The sequence below is a fragment of the Electrona antarctica genome, assembly GCF_951216825.1.
Source record: "Electrona antarctica genome assembly, chromosome: 5".
Lineage (NCBI taxonomy): Eukaryota > Metazoa > Chordata > Actinopteri > Myctophiformes > Myctophidae > Electrona > Electrona antarctica.
Genome location: NC_136810.1, coordinates 8239641 through 8255588, shown reverse-complemented (window position 1 = coordinate 8255588; position 15948 = coordinate 8239641). Strand labels below are relative to the sequence as shown.

General features: G+C 40.7%; 1 protein-coding gene across 3 annotated transcripts in view; it reads right to left on the bottom strand.

Moving 5' to 3' along the window:
- agbl1 (AGBL carboxypeptidase 1) overlaps positions 1–15948 on the bottom strand; it is a 258686-nt gene that overhangs the window by 214777 nt on the left and 27961 nt on the right. For all 3 annotated transcript variants that reach the window (XM_079501323.1, XM_079501324.1, XM_079501325.1), the window contains exons 3-4: positions 599–662; positions 115–261 (exon numbers count right to left, since the gene is read on the bottom strand). In XM_079501323.1, the coding sequence (XP_079357449.1) occupies positions 115–261; positions 599–662 (211 nt within the window). The remainder of the gene's footprint in view (positions 1–114; positions 262–598; positions 663–15948) is intronic.

Here is a 15948-nt window from a genome sequence, read left to right as displayed (position 1 = left end):
CCAACCTTCACCAGTAGGTAGGCCTACAGAAATGGTAAGTTGAAGATGCTAACCTCTGTACCCAACCTTCACCAGTAGGTAGGCCTACAGAAATGGTAAGTTGAAGATGCTAACCTCTGTACCCAACCTTCGCCAGTAGGTGCAGTAACGGCAGCAGGAGGGTGTAGTTGGGGTTGAAACTCCTGGCGCTTTTTACCATGGCAGTCAGGAGAGCCTCGCTTCCTCCTTTACTGATCATGTAGTGGATACGCCGGTCTGTACCTGCCCCACCCAACCGCACACACGCACACGCACACGCACACACACACACACACACACACACACACACACACACACACACACACACACACACACACACACACACAGAAAAGTGCTAGTTAATCACTTTCAAGCTGGTCAATATAGAGGAAACATTTCAAAACGTTTTCATAGAAAGTGTAAATGCTTCAAATAACGTGACACAATGTGTGAGCTTGTAGACCAGCTGTCTTCTACAGCTGCCGTAGGGCTTAAGAGGTTAACACAATGTATACTATTACTAGGGAGGAGAGGAGGTCCATTTAAAATTGAAGTCAACATAATCCAAAACCGAACTCACCAGCGGACAGAAGTTCATCCAGAACATTGAGGATGTTCAAGGTGCTCTCGATGTCCCCTAAGTTCTGCATACGTTGAGAGTGATGGGGAGAGAGAGAGAGAGAGAAAGAGATGGAGAGAGAGAGAGAGAGAGAGAGAGAGAGAGAGAGAGAGAGAGAGAGAGAGAGAGAGAGAGAGAGAGAGAGAGAGATACAATTTACAATGTAGGCATTTAGCAGACGCTCTTAATCCAGAGCGATTTACATTAGGCAAGAACAAAAGCATGGGAATACATCACATATATAAAATGCATTTATCATGAAACATGCGTAAGCTAAGAACGTAACTAGAACATAACTATATAATGACACTATACATATAAACTATACATATATACTATACTATGCTATACATATGTACTATGAGAGAGAGAGAGAGAGAGAGAGAGAGAGAGAGAGAGAGAGAGACCTTTGCATAAAAAAAATGACCATAATTTCATTTCTGTCCGGAAGAAACCACCCAACCCCATTTTTGATTGATTTGATTTTTTCTTTGTCATAAATCAGTACTATTGAGAACCTATTGAGCACATTTACGTCTGTGTGTTGGTTAAAAATATATATTGAACCAATGAGAAATATTATAAAGCACTTCTGCAAAAACCTCCTAAGTCTATTGGATCCTCAAACTATCTGCCAAACCAGCTAACTCCACCTGTGTATCCATCTTTTTCTGTGCTATTAAACGACAAAAATCTTCACTTGAGCTGGATGTGTTTTTTTTTTCAATTCCTGAAAAATGAACATTGGAGTTAGCTGGTTTCTTGCAGACAGCAGGGATATGTTTCTCTGTTGTAGATTCTATTAGAGTTCCATCTGTCTCATTTAGCTGCATGGTTCTTATGGTTCCACTCCCATCAGGAGACCTTACTATGCTGTGCTGCACGTGTCCTTCATTTCCTTGTATTTGTTCGCCATATCAAACTGAATCTGAATAAAATATGTAAGCAGCAACATGGACAGAGAGAGGTATTGGCATTAAGATTAAATTGGTGAGAATATGGGGGTGGGGGGAGGCAAAACATTGATTAAAAAAAAATACATTTGATATCAACCAAAGCCCTTACATAAGAAGCAGCATAATATGGTAATCAAGGCATTGTAAGTTATGCCAACACTAGCCCATTTTGACCTGAGATCAGATTCTAAAAATGTCTTCTACATCCTGACAGTATCCTGAAAAAGCTATGTTTCTATGTCAGTGGTTCTTCGATTTTTCAAAAATAGCAGACCTACAAGCTTGTAGCGCGCCACTCGGTGGCGCGCTATGAGCTTGTAGATCTGCTATTTTTCAATAGCTAAAGCATAACATAATGCTAACACCAAAAGGGGTGCCCGCCCAGAATGGGCTAGATGGGGTTGCCGAGTATGCCGACCTCTCTGTGATTCTGTGAAGCTTGCAAAGTGCAACAATTATGAAGACAAGTCACTCTCTTTTGTAGTTTTAAGGTTTCAATCTATTTAACATATTGATTGTAGCGAGCAATCTACAAATCCCTGCATGCAGTATAATGTAGCCAATGTGCACATACACACGCACGCAGGCAGCGCACACGCACAGGTACAGTATTACTACAGTACTGCTTACTGTATTCAGCTTACCTAAATTGGCAGTGGTGGCAGTAGTATTGAATTCACCTGAACCCATGAGGTCGCAGTGTGTCTCTCTCGCACTCACTCACACACACACACACGCACCATTATCTGCCTGATTTAAATAACCATTTGCATGCAACAGTCAGCAGCACAGTAGGCTATGTTGTAGTGGCCTGTTGCATGCAGAGAGCAGGAGCCTGGAGGTGGCCAAACATATGCCTGCTAGAATCCCCCCGGGGTCCTGCGGTGCAGCGAGACTGGAGAGTTGTGTTTTGGCACTGTAACGGGAGACTGTTGCTAAACACAGAGCTCACAGCTTCTCTGATTACCGCTCCAGTTATGCAAAGTTTCTTATTAACCGACAGTAACATGTTACCACATGCACGCCGAGCCAAATGAAATATAGCAGCACAAACTGGCAGCACGCACTGTACATGCACTTAATTCCGAGAATAATCAGGTTAAGGTGGCCACTCACCACCACCCCTCTCCAATTATAATAATAATCAGGTTAAGGTGGCCACTCACCACCACCCCTCTCCAATTTGTAAACAGACACGCCCCTCTGTCGGGGGGTGTAAGCTTTGAACTTTCTTGAAATATTGTACATATTTACTACTAGCTTGGTAAACCATCCTGGTCCTGTGAATTCACATTTCATAAGAAGACACATGGAAATGTGAATTCACTGCAGGTCTGCAGAAGACTTGTGTGTACAGATTAGTAAATCAGAAATGCCATAAAGTAGGACAGCTGTTTTCAGGGACCACCAAGTTGATATAGATTTGGCTCATAGATTGGCTATTTTGAACAGCCAAAGTTTAAAATACATTACTCATTTGCTTGTATTTGTCTTTTAATGCAGTGCATATCCTTATGCATATCAGTTGCCCCAGCAACGCCGAAGAAGGACTTGCAAAGCAGTTCAATTGTAACACACGCCATGTCATCATAAGATTGACGTTTTATCTTTTTTGTGTAATCAATGCATTTTCCCATTGAACTGACTCCCAACGCCCAAACTGGAACACCCGGTAATATTACGTTTGGTACATTTTCTTATCACATCCATGGTATGAAAACAATGTTAAAGAGTTGCTTCAATTAAATATAAGCTGAAAACAATATGTTTAATGGCATTTTCTTTTGCGCTGTTGTTACATTTATGGAGCATGCCATTACAATTAATCCCATATGCACAGAAATGTAACACGGAGCGTCCACTTTCGGTTTAATAACTCCCGACCCGTTTCATCAATTGAAAAACTGGTGGAAGTGGTTTATGATAGCAGACATGTGTATGTCCTTTAGCCTGAAAATATTACAGTATGTAGATAAAAAGGATCTCTGAGTAAAAGAGTGAAACTTGCAAAATGTTACAACCATGGCGGCATCTCTGCCCTACAGTTATGAAGGGCAGTCATGCAAAAGTGTTCTGCTATTTTAACATTTTACAAACATTTCCCCTATAATGTCATGCCCAAACTAGACCTTGTGACTAAAATTGTGACTAAATAAAATTGGCTACAGAAATGTAAATACATTTATTTGAATTAGTCATGAAGTTTTTTAACCGCGCTTGAGTTCCTTCGGTATATGTTATGTTTCACTGTGATGCTGTTGCTTTTCTGTGATGTGTCTCAGTTGTTTTCACTGTTTGTACTTTGTATTCTCGCTGTTGTTGTTCTGTGTGGTAGCTATAGTTTATTTGTTTTTATTTTCTCCTGTACAGCACTTTGTAAACCCTGAGTTTTGAAATGTGCTATATAAATAAAGTGGATTGGATTGGAAGTATTTTGTATGTTTTCTGATTGTGTTGATTGAATCAGCGTGGTGCGGAGAAGCAAAACTCTCACTTCTTTTAAATGAAAGCTAAATATACTAGAATAATAAAGGCAGTTTGTCACTGCCTTTTACTGTGGGTTTTGACTGCATTGTAATTGTATTATCGTCTTATTCTTCAGTTATATTGTCTCCTGTCTGAAGTCCGGACTCCGGAGACAATGTTTTAGCACCTGTTCAACTCGTCCAGTGGCCATACTGTACAGTCTGTGAACAGCTAAACTCTGTCCCTGTTGGACCGATTACTATGAAGTAGGCCAAGGAAGAATCTCTAAACTCTGTCCCGGTTGGACCCATTACTATGAAGTAGGCCAAGGAAGAATCTCTAAACTCTGTCCCGGTTGGACCCATTACTATGAAGTAGGCCAAGGAAGAATCTCTGTATTACTATGACGTAGGCCAAGGAAGAATCTCTGTATTACTATGAAGTAGGCCAAGGAAGAATCTCTGTATTACTATGAAGTAGGCCAAGGAAGAATCTCTGTATTACTATGAAGTAGGCCAAGGAAGAATCTGTTCATTACTATGAAGTAGGCCAAGGAAGAATCTGTTCATTACTATGAAGTAGGCCAAGGAAGAATCTGTTCATTACTATGAAGTAGGCCAAGGAAGAATCTCTGTATTACTATGAAGTAGGCCAAGGAAGAATCTGTTCATTACTATGAAGTAGGCCAAGGAAGAATCTGTTCATTACTATGAAGTAGGCCAAGGAAGAATCTCTGTATTACTATGAAGTAGGCCAAGGAAGAATCTCTGTATTACTATGAAGTAGGCCAAGGAAGAATCTGTTCATTACTATGAAGTAGGCCAAGGAAGAATCTGTTCATTACTATGAAGTAGGCCAAGGAAGAATCTGTTCATTACTATGAAGTAGGCCAAGGAAGAATCTGTTCATTACTATGAAGTAGGCCAAGGAAGAATCTCTGTATTACTATGAAGTAGGCCAAGGAAGAATCTGTTCATTACTATGAAGTAGGCCAAGGAAGAATCTCTGTTCATTACTATGAAGTAGGCCAAGGAAGAATCTCTGTATTACTATGAAGTAGGCCAAGGAAGAATCTCTGTATTACTATGACGTAGGCCAAGGAAGAATCTCTGTTCATTACTATGAAGTAGGCCAAGGAAGAATCTCTGTTCATTACTATGAAGTAGGCCAAGGAAGAATCTCTGTTCATTACTATGAAGCAGACCAAGGAAGAATCTCTGTTCATTACTATGAAGTAGGCCAAGGAAGAATCTCTGTATTACTATGACGTAGGCCAAGGAAGAATCTCTGTATTACTATGACGTAGGCCAAGGAAGAATCTCTGTTCATTACTATGAAGCAGACCAAGGAAGAATCTCTGTTCATTACTATGAAGTAGGCCAAGGAAGAATCTCTGTTCATTACTATGAAGTAGGCCAAGGAAGAATCTCTGTTCATTACTATGAAGCAGACCAAGGAAGAATCTCTGTTCATTACTATGAAGTAGGCCAAGGAAGAATCTCTGTATTACTATGACGTAGGCCAAGGAAGAATCTCTGTATTACTATGACGTAGGCCAAGGAAGAATCTCTGTATTACTATGACGTAGGCCAAGGAAGAATCTCTGTTCATTACTATGAAGCAGACCAAGGAAGAATCTCTGTTCATTACTATGAAGTAGGCCAAGGAAGAATCTCTGTATTACTATGAAGTAGGCCAAGGAAGAATCTGTTCATTACTATGAAGTAGGCCAAGGAAGAATCTGTTCATTACTATGAAGTAGGCCAAGGAAGAATCTCTGTATTACTATGAAGTAGGCCAAGGAAGAATCTCTGTATTACTATGAAGTAGGCCAAGGAAGAATCTGTTCATTACTATGAAGTAGGCCAAGGAAGAATCTGTTCATTACTATGAAGTAGGCCAAGGAAGAATCTGTTCATTACTATGAAGTAGGCCAAGGAAGAATCTGTTCATTACTATGAAGTAGGCCAAGGAAGAATCTGTTCATTACTATGAAGTAGGCCAAGGAAGAATCTGTTCATTACTATGAAGTAGGCCAAGGAAGAATCTGTTCATTACTATGAAGTAGGCCAAGGAAGAATCTCTGTATTACTATGAAGTAGGCCAAGGAAGAATCTGTTCATTACTATGAAGTAGGCCAAGGAAGAATCTCTGTTCATTACTATGAAGTAGGCCAAGGAAGAATCTGTTCATTACTATGACGTAGGCCAAGGAAGAATCTGTTCATTACTATGAAGTAGGCCAAGGAAGAATCTCTGTTCATTACTATGAAGTAGGCCAAGGAAGAATCTGTTCATTACTATGAAGTAGGCCAAGGAAGAATCTCTGTATTACTATGACGTAGGCCAAGGAAGAATCTCTGTATTACTATGACGTAGGCCAAGGAAGAATCTCTGTATTACTATGAAGTAGGCCAAGGAAGAATCTCTGTATTACTATGACGTAGGCCAAGGAAGAATCTCTGTTCATTACTATGAAGTAGGCCAAGGAAGAATCTCTGTTCATTACTATGAAGTAGGCCAAGGAAGAATCTCTGTTCATTACTATGAAGTAGGCCAAGGAAGAATCTCTGTTCATTACTATGAAGCAGACCAAGGAAGAATCTCTGTTCATTACTATGAAGTAGGCCAAGGAAGAATCTCTGTTCATTACTATGAAGTAGGCCAAGGAAGAATCTCTGTTCATTACTATGAAGTAGGCCAAGGAAGAATCTCTGTATTACTATGAAGTAGGCCAAGGAAGAATCTCTGTATTACTATGAAGTAGGCCAAGGAAGAATCTCTGTATTACTATGACGTAGGCCAAGGAAGAATCTCTGTATTACTATGACGTAGGCCAAGGAAGAATCTCTGTATTACTATGACGTAGGCCAAGGAAGAATCTCTGTATTACTATGACGTAGGCCAAGGAAGAATCTCTGTATTACTATGACGTAGGCCAAGGAAGAATCTCTGTTCATTACTATGAAGCAGACCAAGGAAGAATCTCTGTTCATTACTATGAAGCAGACCAAGGAAGAATCTCTGTTCATTACTATGAAGCAGACCAAGGAAGAATCTCTGTTCATTACTATGAAGCAGACCAAGGAAGAATCTCTGCAACTTTTTACAATTGGGGTGGTTGTATTTCGTCTCCCTGCTCTTCTATTGAGACATTTAGATCGTGTCAAAGGTCATGTCTCACCTAGACACAGGATCTGACATGAATTTTAACCTGATGGTCAAGATGAAATGTATCCCGGGAGCAAGCAGGCAAGCTCTATTAGCTCAATGGTAAAAATGTCAGCACTTGCGTATAGGGAACCAGGTTCAAATCCGGGGTAGAGGAGGAAAGTTACATATAGGTAGTGCAACTTTCATTTACCGGTATGTAATGTAGGCTATATTATTATTGTTATTTTTTTATAGCAGATCTACAAGCTTAGTGTGCTCACATTGAACCTTTTCAAATAGCCAAACGCATAAAATAGGGCTTATAAGTGATTAAATTCAGCATAACCCTGTCTGGTGGCCCCTCTTAAATTGTAATGTGATAGGACCATGGGTCTAACACACAGAGGTTATTTAGCATTTGGACTGGCTTATGGGAAATGTTGGTAAAGCCATGCATGGCCACCTGTCAGGATTAACACTGGGCCTGGATCCCATGCCCATCACCCAGGAGGCTTTGTTTAAGTGCGCTCCCAGTGTGTCACATGGTCCTAGAGTTGTGTTTGCCAGCCTGCATACAGTACTGTACGCATCAGGGACGCGCAGAGAGTGTTACAGAGGCAGGGGCTGAAATTCCCTAAGAGGGCACTTTTGGAAGAAACTAGCCGATCTACAAGCTCTCAACGCATCGCAGCGCGAGCTTGTAGATCTGCTATTTTCCGGGCGCAACCCCCGCACTCGTTGGCTACTGGAGATGCGGCGATGACATGGATTTCTAACCACATTCTTTCAACGCAAAATTCTGCGTTCAAGATCAGGAGAGTTCAGAATAAACCAATTATCGGGCAATTCTCTATGGAAAAGAGAGGAGACCATTTGCATTTATTTCACCATTACATTGTAAATGCTGCATTCATGGTCTGGAAAGGGCAGTTGTTTTACAGACGGGTAAAAGGGCAGGGGCTGAAGCCCCCTATGATGTCTATGTGACAGGTGTGCACGTGCCTGGTACGCATGCACTGCACATGTTCTGTGCACGTCTAAGCACAGTCCAGCATTTACAGTAGTATACTCATGTAGACAGTAATAGTTATGCCACTAGGATACCGTGTGTGTGTGTGTGTGTGTGTGTGTGTGTGTGTGTGTGTGTGTGTGTGTGTGTATGTGTGTGTGCGCACACGCATATAAGAGGACATGATATCCAAAGCGTCCCTCTGCTCACAAATCACTGTCTGCAGTGATTTGTAGTTGTGACCCAGGTCTGTCTGTGCAGGCGTGCAGCCATCCTGTGTGTGTGTGTGTGTGTGTGTGTGTGTGTGTGTGTGTGTGTGTGTGTGTGTGTGTGTGTGTGTGTGTGTGTGTGTGTGTGTGTGTGTGTGTGTGTGTGTGTGTGTGTGTGTGTGTACCAGTGGTCCGCCTGCGGACCCCTATGAAAATATATGCCAGTGACAGACTTTTAGTGATTCTCAACCATTGTAATTTCAAGGGCCCCCAATTTTGATATGCATTAGACCACGGACCTCCCATTTCGTACAATCTTATTAATTAATATCTCGGACACCCCCAATCTACACTGTAGTATCATCAGTGTTAATTTAACTCTGAGTGTACAAATGGAACCAAATATGAAAAATATGTTTTGATCACATCGGACAGCGTAGTAGCAAAATGTGTGTTTTGAAGAAAATACACAAATGAATGTCCAGGAAAACAACTGTGATTGTACGACCAACGGTTCCAGAGTTAAAGGCCAAAGGGTGAAGAAGAAAAAAAAAGTAGGGCAGAGGCTCTTATTTGACTAGCCTGGAACTCACCTATGCTTTTTATGGCATAGGCAGCTCCCGGCAGGATCCACCGGGAGAAACTATGCGCAGCTGCACGACATGAGACTAATTACTTAGAGCGACAGAGAGAGAGAGAGGAGTGTGTGTGTGTACATGTGTGCGTGTGTGTGTCAATTTAACAAAGGTGCAGACGATCAGAAATCAGCAGAGAGTGAGCGATGTTTGCGCTACTCTATGCCGAATTGAAGTGGACTCTGACCCAGACTTTTTTTTCTCCCTGGAAATAAAAACGTCTGGGTTTCCGAGGCTCTTCTTTGACCTACTAGGCAGAGTTTCACGCCAATCGGTCCACCGGGGCCAGAATCTAGCTATTCACAGACGGCCATACGGATGGACGGACAGGTGCCAAAACATAGTCTCCGGCCTTTCGGCCATGAGACTGTAAATGAGCGAATAAAATGACAAGCACAAGAGTCAAACACCGTAGTAACAGGCAGTGCCAAAGGCTTTCATTTAAAAAGAAGTGAGACAACTCTGCTTCTCTTCAATCAACACAATCACATCAGAAAACACACCAATACTTCATGACGGCGTGGAACAAACTCCCACTGTACCTTCGACAGGCAGTCTCTGTAGACATTGTTAAAGCGCAGCTCAAGACTCACTTCTACACTCTTGCTTTTAATTGATCTTTTATGTTATTCATGTCCTCACTGTATTGCATTACTGCTTTTGTTTTTTTTAATGTTTATGCCTTGTTTTTATTTTATTTTTCTCCATTGCTCTGTAAAGCACTTTGAGCTGCATTTCATGTCATGAAAGGTGCTATACAAATAAAGTTTTATTATTATTATTATTATTATGACTTATTCAAACCATGTCAAGTATTTACGTATTTTTGCATCCATACACAGTATACATAATAGATATGTACTGTATATAATGTACACAATATAATATGTAATATACAGAGTAGCATATAAAATAGCGGATTATTACTAACAAGGCAAGAGAAGTGTGCCAAGGAAAGTGCCAGCACACTGAGCAGACAATAAGTATCACGTGGAACGTGGAATCTTTGTTATGTTTACAATCATTCAGAGTTATGACAGTTGACAGGGGTATTTTACAACCAGATTGAATATTTAATTGTGCTTTGTTCGACTTAATTCTATTCTATGCAGTCTATCTCTGCGGCATCCAGGCCAGCCGTTGTTTATGCATAGCAAAGATACACATACTCATTATTTTAAGCCTTGTTTTATTCAACACAATGTGGTTCCTGTCCACAGCTCAGAGGCCAGCTGTTATCGTAAACTTAGAGGCATAATTGAATCATGGCATCTAAATAAAAGCATATTGTGATGCTGTCGGGTAGAAAACTTGTATCTGCATATTTCAACTTTTTGTGTTATTAGTTTTGTGAATTAATGCCCTGTTCATCATACTACAGTGTCACACAAAAGTAAAAAAATAGCCGTTCTATACGAGCCGTCTCATTTTCCAGGCTAGGTCTACAAGCTCACACGCTATATTTGCTATTTTAAGTGTGTCTGTGTTATAAATAGTGAACCAATGAAAAGTATTAAGCAGAGCTTGTGACTAAATAATAAACAGATCAGAGCCATTTGGAACACAGGTTCTCCTTTCCATTTCCAGAAAAGTATCATGATCTTCTCCAGTCCCATTTGACTCTGTCCTGTAGAATATAGTGACACATCCACTTTGGTTCCCAGTTCAGGACAAGAACCAACTTTTAGCTCCCAAACTCTTCTCCCTTCTGGCTCCAAAACTTTGGAATGCACTTCCCATTACAATCAGCACTGCAGCCTCAACTCCCAATCTTCCGCCGTAGTCTGAAAACCCACCTTTTCAGACTCCATCATGGCCCGTAGCACTTGCCCTAGCCCCTTAGATATAGCACTTTATGTAGACTTAGATAGCATTTTATACAGACTTATAGCATGTTACGTAGACAGCACTAGAATTGCATTTTATGTAGTCATTGCACTTCATAGTATATATGTATAGTATAGTACAGTATTTATGTATAGTTTATATGTATAGTTTCATTATATATTCCACTGTTACGTTCTTAGCTTACGCATGTTTCATGATAAATGAGACGTAGCTTGCGGAGTTAGTTCAGTCAGACATACTCGAGGGGGTTCATGCCGTGCTCAAGGGCGCATGCTATACTCAAGGGGTTAACATGCTGCAATACTATGTGGGTGTACAGTGTGTGCAAGTCCCACACGTCATTCGCCGAGGCGGCAGTCAGCTGACCAATTGGGCGGGCTACTTAAGCTCACCAGTCTGCATGCTCTTCCTGCCTTCCTCTGCATATGGTCCCTGGTTGTATGTGATGTTTTTTTCCCACCACTCTGTTATTTATGTTCCCCATGGGGGGTTTTATTGTATATCTATCTCCCTGCTCTTAATGTTTTATGTTGGTGCTTAATCGTGCCGAGCAGGGAGAAAATCCAGCAGAGACGAACTCCAAGTCAAATATCATATGCACACTCATTACTCATTCTGTAATAAATATTGGTAAATCTATTCGTGAGTTGTCTGACTGAACTACTCTTTATGTAATAATAATAATAACTTGAATTTATATAGCACCTTTCAAGAAACCCAAGGACACTTTACAATACAGAAAGAACAAACAATAAACTAATTGCCAAAAGCCTGAGTGAACAAATGTCTCTTCAGTGCCGACTTGAATGAGGGTCTCTGCAACAGAGTCTGGGAGTGATGGCCGGAGTATGGAAATGCATGTGATGGAAATGTATGTGATGTATTGCCATGCTTTTGTTCTTGCTTAATGTAAATCGCTCTGGATTAAGAGCGTCTGCTAAATGCCTAAATTGTAAATTGTTAGGGTTCTGAACCAAGTCATTTTCAGTGGAAACATTCTGAACCGGTTCAAAATCAAACAGGGAAAAGAGAACGGAACTGGTTCAACCACGGTGGAAAACAGCCCTCTGTGACAGTCCTTACGCAGCATGGCGAGCAGCATAATGACTTTAGCTTCTCCAGTCCATTTGACTCCGTCCTACTCCACATCCTGTAGCGTCTTTGTGACAGTTGTTGTTAATAATGCCTTTAGCTCATTAAGACAGAGGAGGCGACACTCTGTCTCTGGCCCAAAGCCCTGGACCATAACAGTTTCTCTTTGCACGTCAACGCTGGGATCACTGTTGCCAGATTAAAGAAACCAGGTCTATGAAAACAAGACCAAAAGAAGTGATAGTATAGTATAGTATAGTATAGTATAGTATAGTATAGTATAGTATAGTATAGTATAGTATAGGCCAAGAGCACTAAAAACCTACGTGTGCATCGGATATTTAAAAATAGCCACTCTACAAGCTTGTTGTGAGCTTGTGGATCTGCTATTTAAAAATATCTTGAAAAAAGAAACGAAATGTGGATTTCTTTTAAAAAACATTTTAAAAAACATAAATCTGGTATGGGGTAATGACAGCTGGGATTGAAAGAACCTGTACACTGCACAATCTGCAGAGTTGTTTATCTCTCAGGTTGTACAAATATGGATCTGTAAGGGACATCTGTACCCTCTCAGAGTTATAAATGGATAGATGATTATCCACTTCAACTCAACGTCTTTAGTTCTTGTTATGGTTATGGGTAATACCATGTTTAGAATATCTTTTGCAGAGCTCTCCCTCTCTCTCAATAGCAACAGGCTGTGTGTGTAGACTGTGTTTTATGTAATGCGATACTTGTGATGCTGACTGCACTTTGTGAGTTGTGTACGGACGTCTGCTAAATGCGTAAATTGTGTAATTAGGATTGCATTTATCTCACGCTGAGATATGAGGAAAATGTAATGCAAGTCACCGCTGGTGGCCTTTGTGAGTGGGAGCGTGGGTTCATAATCAAACAGCCCCCCCAGCGATGGGGCCTGAAGCCATCTCTAAACAAAACTATTGTACCAGATCAAATCTTCAAATCCAATACCCCCTTTTGCTCTCAATAGAGTATGCATCGTCTGTATTTCATTTATTTTGGGGACCAAACTCAGTGAACATAATTGTTCTTTGCACATATTGTACTTATCTATATAATATTTACTTTATATTCTATCCCGGCAACTAAATTATTCTTGCTTCATTTATGTACACTACATTGCTGCTAAAGGTTCTCTTTACTTCCCCTTCCCATCTGTATTATATTGTCTCCATCGGGTGGAAAGTGAAACCTCATGTCCAAAACTTCAAATTAAAGAATGTAAAAAATTGGTACTGTAGGACTTTGAATTCCAGACTTCTACTTCTACTCCGGACTTCTACTTTCCCATTGTGGTTCCATGTCGTTGCTGTCAGGCAGAAATCTCTTATTATCTCCATATTCATTATTTTTTGGAAAATTAACGTCCTACTTTATCACACTACAGCGTCACACAAAGGTACCAAAAGTAGCAGGTCTGCAGGTTTCCACCCAACAGAGACGACGTACAGTATTTGTAATCAGGGGACCCTTTCTGTTCCTCTGTGTTGGAACAATAAAAAGGCAGCCTCAGCACACTCACAGCCCTGTGCAAAAACAAATCTGCTGATAAAGCTCGACTAATAACACCACAAGGAAACAAACATACACTTGTATCCTTCATGTTAACATCACACCCTGAAGTCAAATAACACTACAGCATAAATTACTGTGTGCAGTGTGGAACACATGTTCTCCACACAAATCCCCATGTTGTACTGCACTGACAAACTGGCTGCTTTGTGGGCTTGTTGACGAGTACTGTATATGGTCGGTGTCAGTGATGGTCTACTTATGGCATAATGGAAATATCTAATAATAATCAAAATTATACTTAAGTAGCATAGCGCTTGCTTCACAAGAACATGTTCATTACACATTACAGCATGGATCTGCAAGAGGCTAGCAGTCTATAAAAGGTTCTGTCTGTCTGTCTGTCTGTCTGTCTGTCTGTCTGTCTGTCTGTCTGATTCTTCCGAGCTACTCTTGCATGCAAACTGCTGTACCGATTAGAGCCGTGCATATTTGTCACACTACCAGAAGGCTAACCATTGTTCACGTTTTTATAATTTGGTGTAATTATCTATAGGCTTACCACAGACACCCATGGCCGCACCACTCAACAAATACAGAGATATATATTATGTTTTAACAGTAGAAAAGCTTCCAGAGCATATTGCACATCTGGTTTTGAATGTTAGACATTTACAATGTCAATGTAGTCTAGTAGCCAGAATGTGAATCTGGACATGTTGAGTACACCAACGTTTTATGTTAGAAATGTTTAGTATGGGTCCCCAGCATATAGAAACTGCCGGATGCTAACTTGCATATGTTGAGCAATTTTCATAATTGGCATAATCTGTGACCATACCATTAACAACCTATAGAAGGCAAAATATTCAAATTACATCATGCTTTATGTAGCATGTGATGTGTCAAACTAGGGTTTTCATGATGCTGAATCCATTCCAAGCATTCGTTTTGCAAAAAATCACTCATTGGGCTAAAAAAGGCCATTGCCATCATCACAGGCATGGCCGTTTTAGCCCAATGAGTGATTTTTTTCAAAACTAATGCTTGGAATGGGCTGGCTATAGACTAATGGTGGAAACTGGAAAGTAAGTAAGTACATTTGCTCAGGTACTGTAGCCTACTCAAGCCATTTTAACTTAGCCTACGTACTTTTACTTTACTAGTGGAGCATTTCCAATTTTCTGCACTTTTACTTCTATTCCACTACATCTCAGAGGCCAATATTTTACTTTTACTCCCCTACAATTATTTGAAAGCTTACTACTTTGTAGATTTTGATTATTATTACAAAACATGAATTAACTACATTAACTACACCACCAAGATACCCATGTACCTGTCTAGATACTTCCGTAATGTCAACGAAGTCCACTCCCACAACACCAGAGGGAGTTCAACAAACCATGTGCAACCCAGATTCGGTACAAACAATACAAGGGATTAAATTAATTTCGCTCCTATGCCACCAAAATGTGGAACGCCCTACCAATGCGAATCCCTTGACTCCTTCAAAACTGCTCTCAAAGGGAACCTACGGACGGCTGCAATTCGATTCCCTTTTTACCTCCTATGATGGTTTCTTTTTGACTATCTAGTTGTGTATATTCGTACGTCTCTAAATGTTTTGATGAATTGAAAATGGTGGGCCCTATTGTAAACAAGTGTAATGCTTTATGGTGTCGTCCACTCACTGTTAACAGTTTTTGTATTGAGTTGTACTTGAAATGTACTGTAATTCTGCAAACTGTTAATAAATCAATTAATCAATCAATCAAAAACCACTTTAGCCCTATAATCACCATAGAGTTATATATAATAGAGAGACATCACCAGATTTCTCCTCTCATCCACTTGCATTGAGTTGCTCAACCAGCGCATGAGGCGTTCTTCCGGGTTGGAAACAGTGCATTCTGGGATTGCTTATGGGCCGTACGTGAACACGCTGGGCTGGTGAATATCATTGCACGCGTTCACGTATGAAACATAGCGTTCACGTATGAAACATAGCGTTCAGGTATGAAACATAGCATTCACGTAGCAGGGAGCATGGCACGTGAACGTGCGCAATGCATAGTGCCTGGCCCATATGGGCCCATAGTGCAATACCACTTTCGGCCACCATTTATTTTGCGCTTCAGTGTTTCCTCTCGGTGACGTCTCTATTATTATATATACTCTAAGGCCTCACTCACACCTTCGCATCTAGCATACAACATTGTTGGATGCAAAGGGTTTGTTTACATCTTGCCCCAATGCATTTCCAATGGAAGTCACATGGTTTGACACAACATTTTTGTTGTACGGCTTTCGGCTGTGTTTCGACTGCCCCCCCTCCCCCTCATACAACAAAAATGTTGTGTCAAACCATGTGACTCCCATTGGAAATTAATTGCGAGCTTGCATCA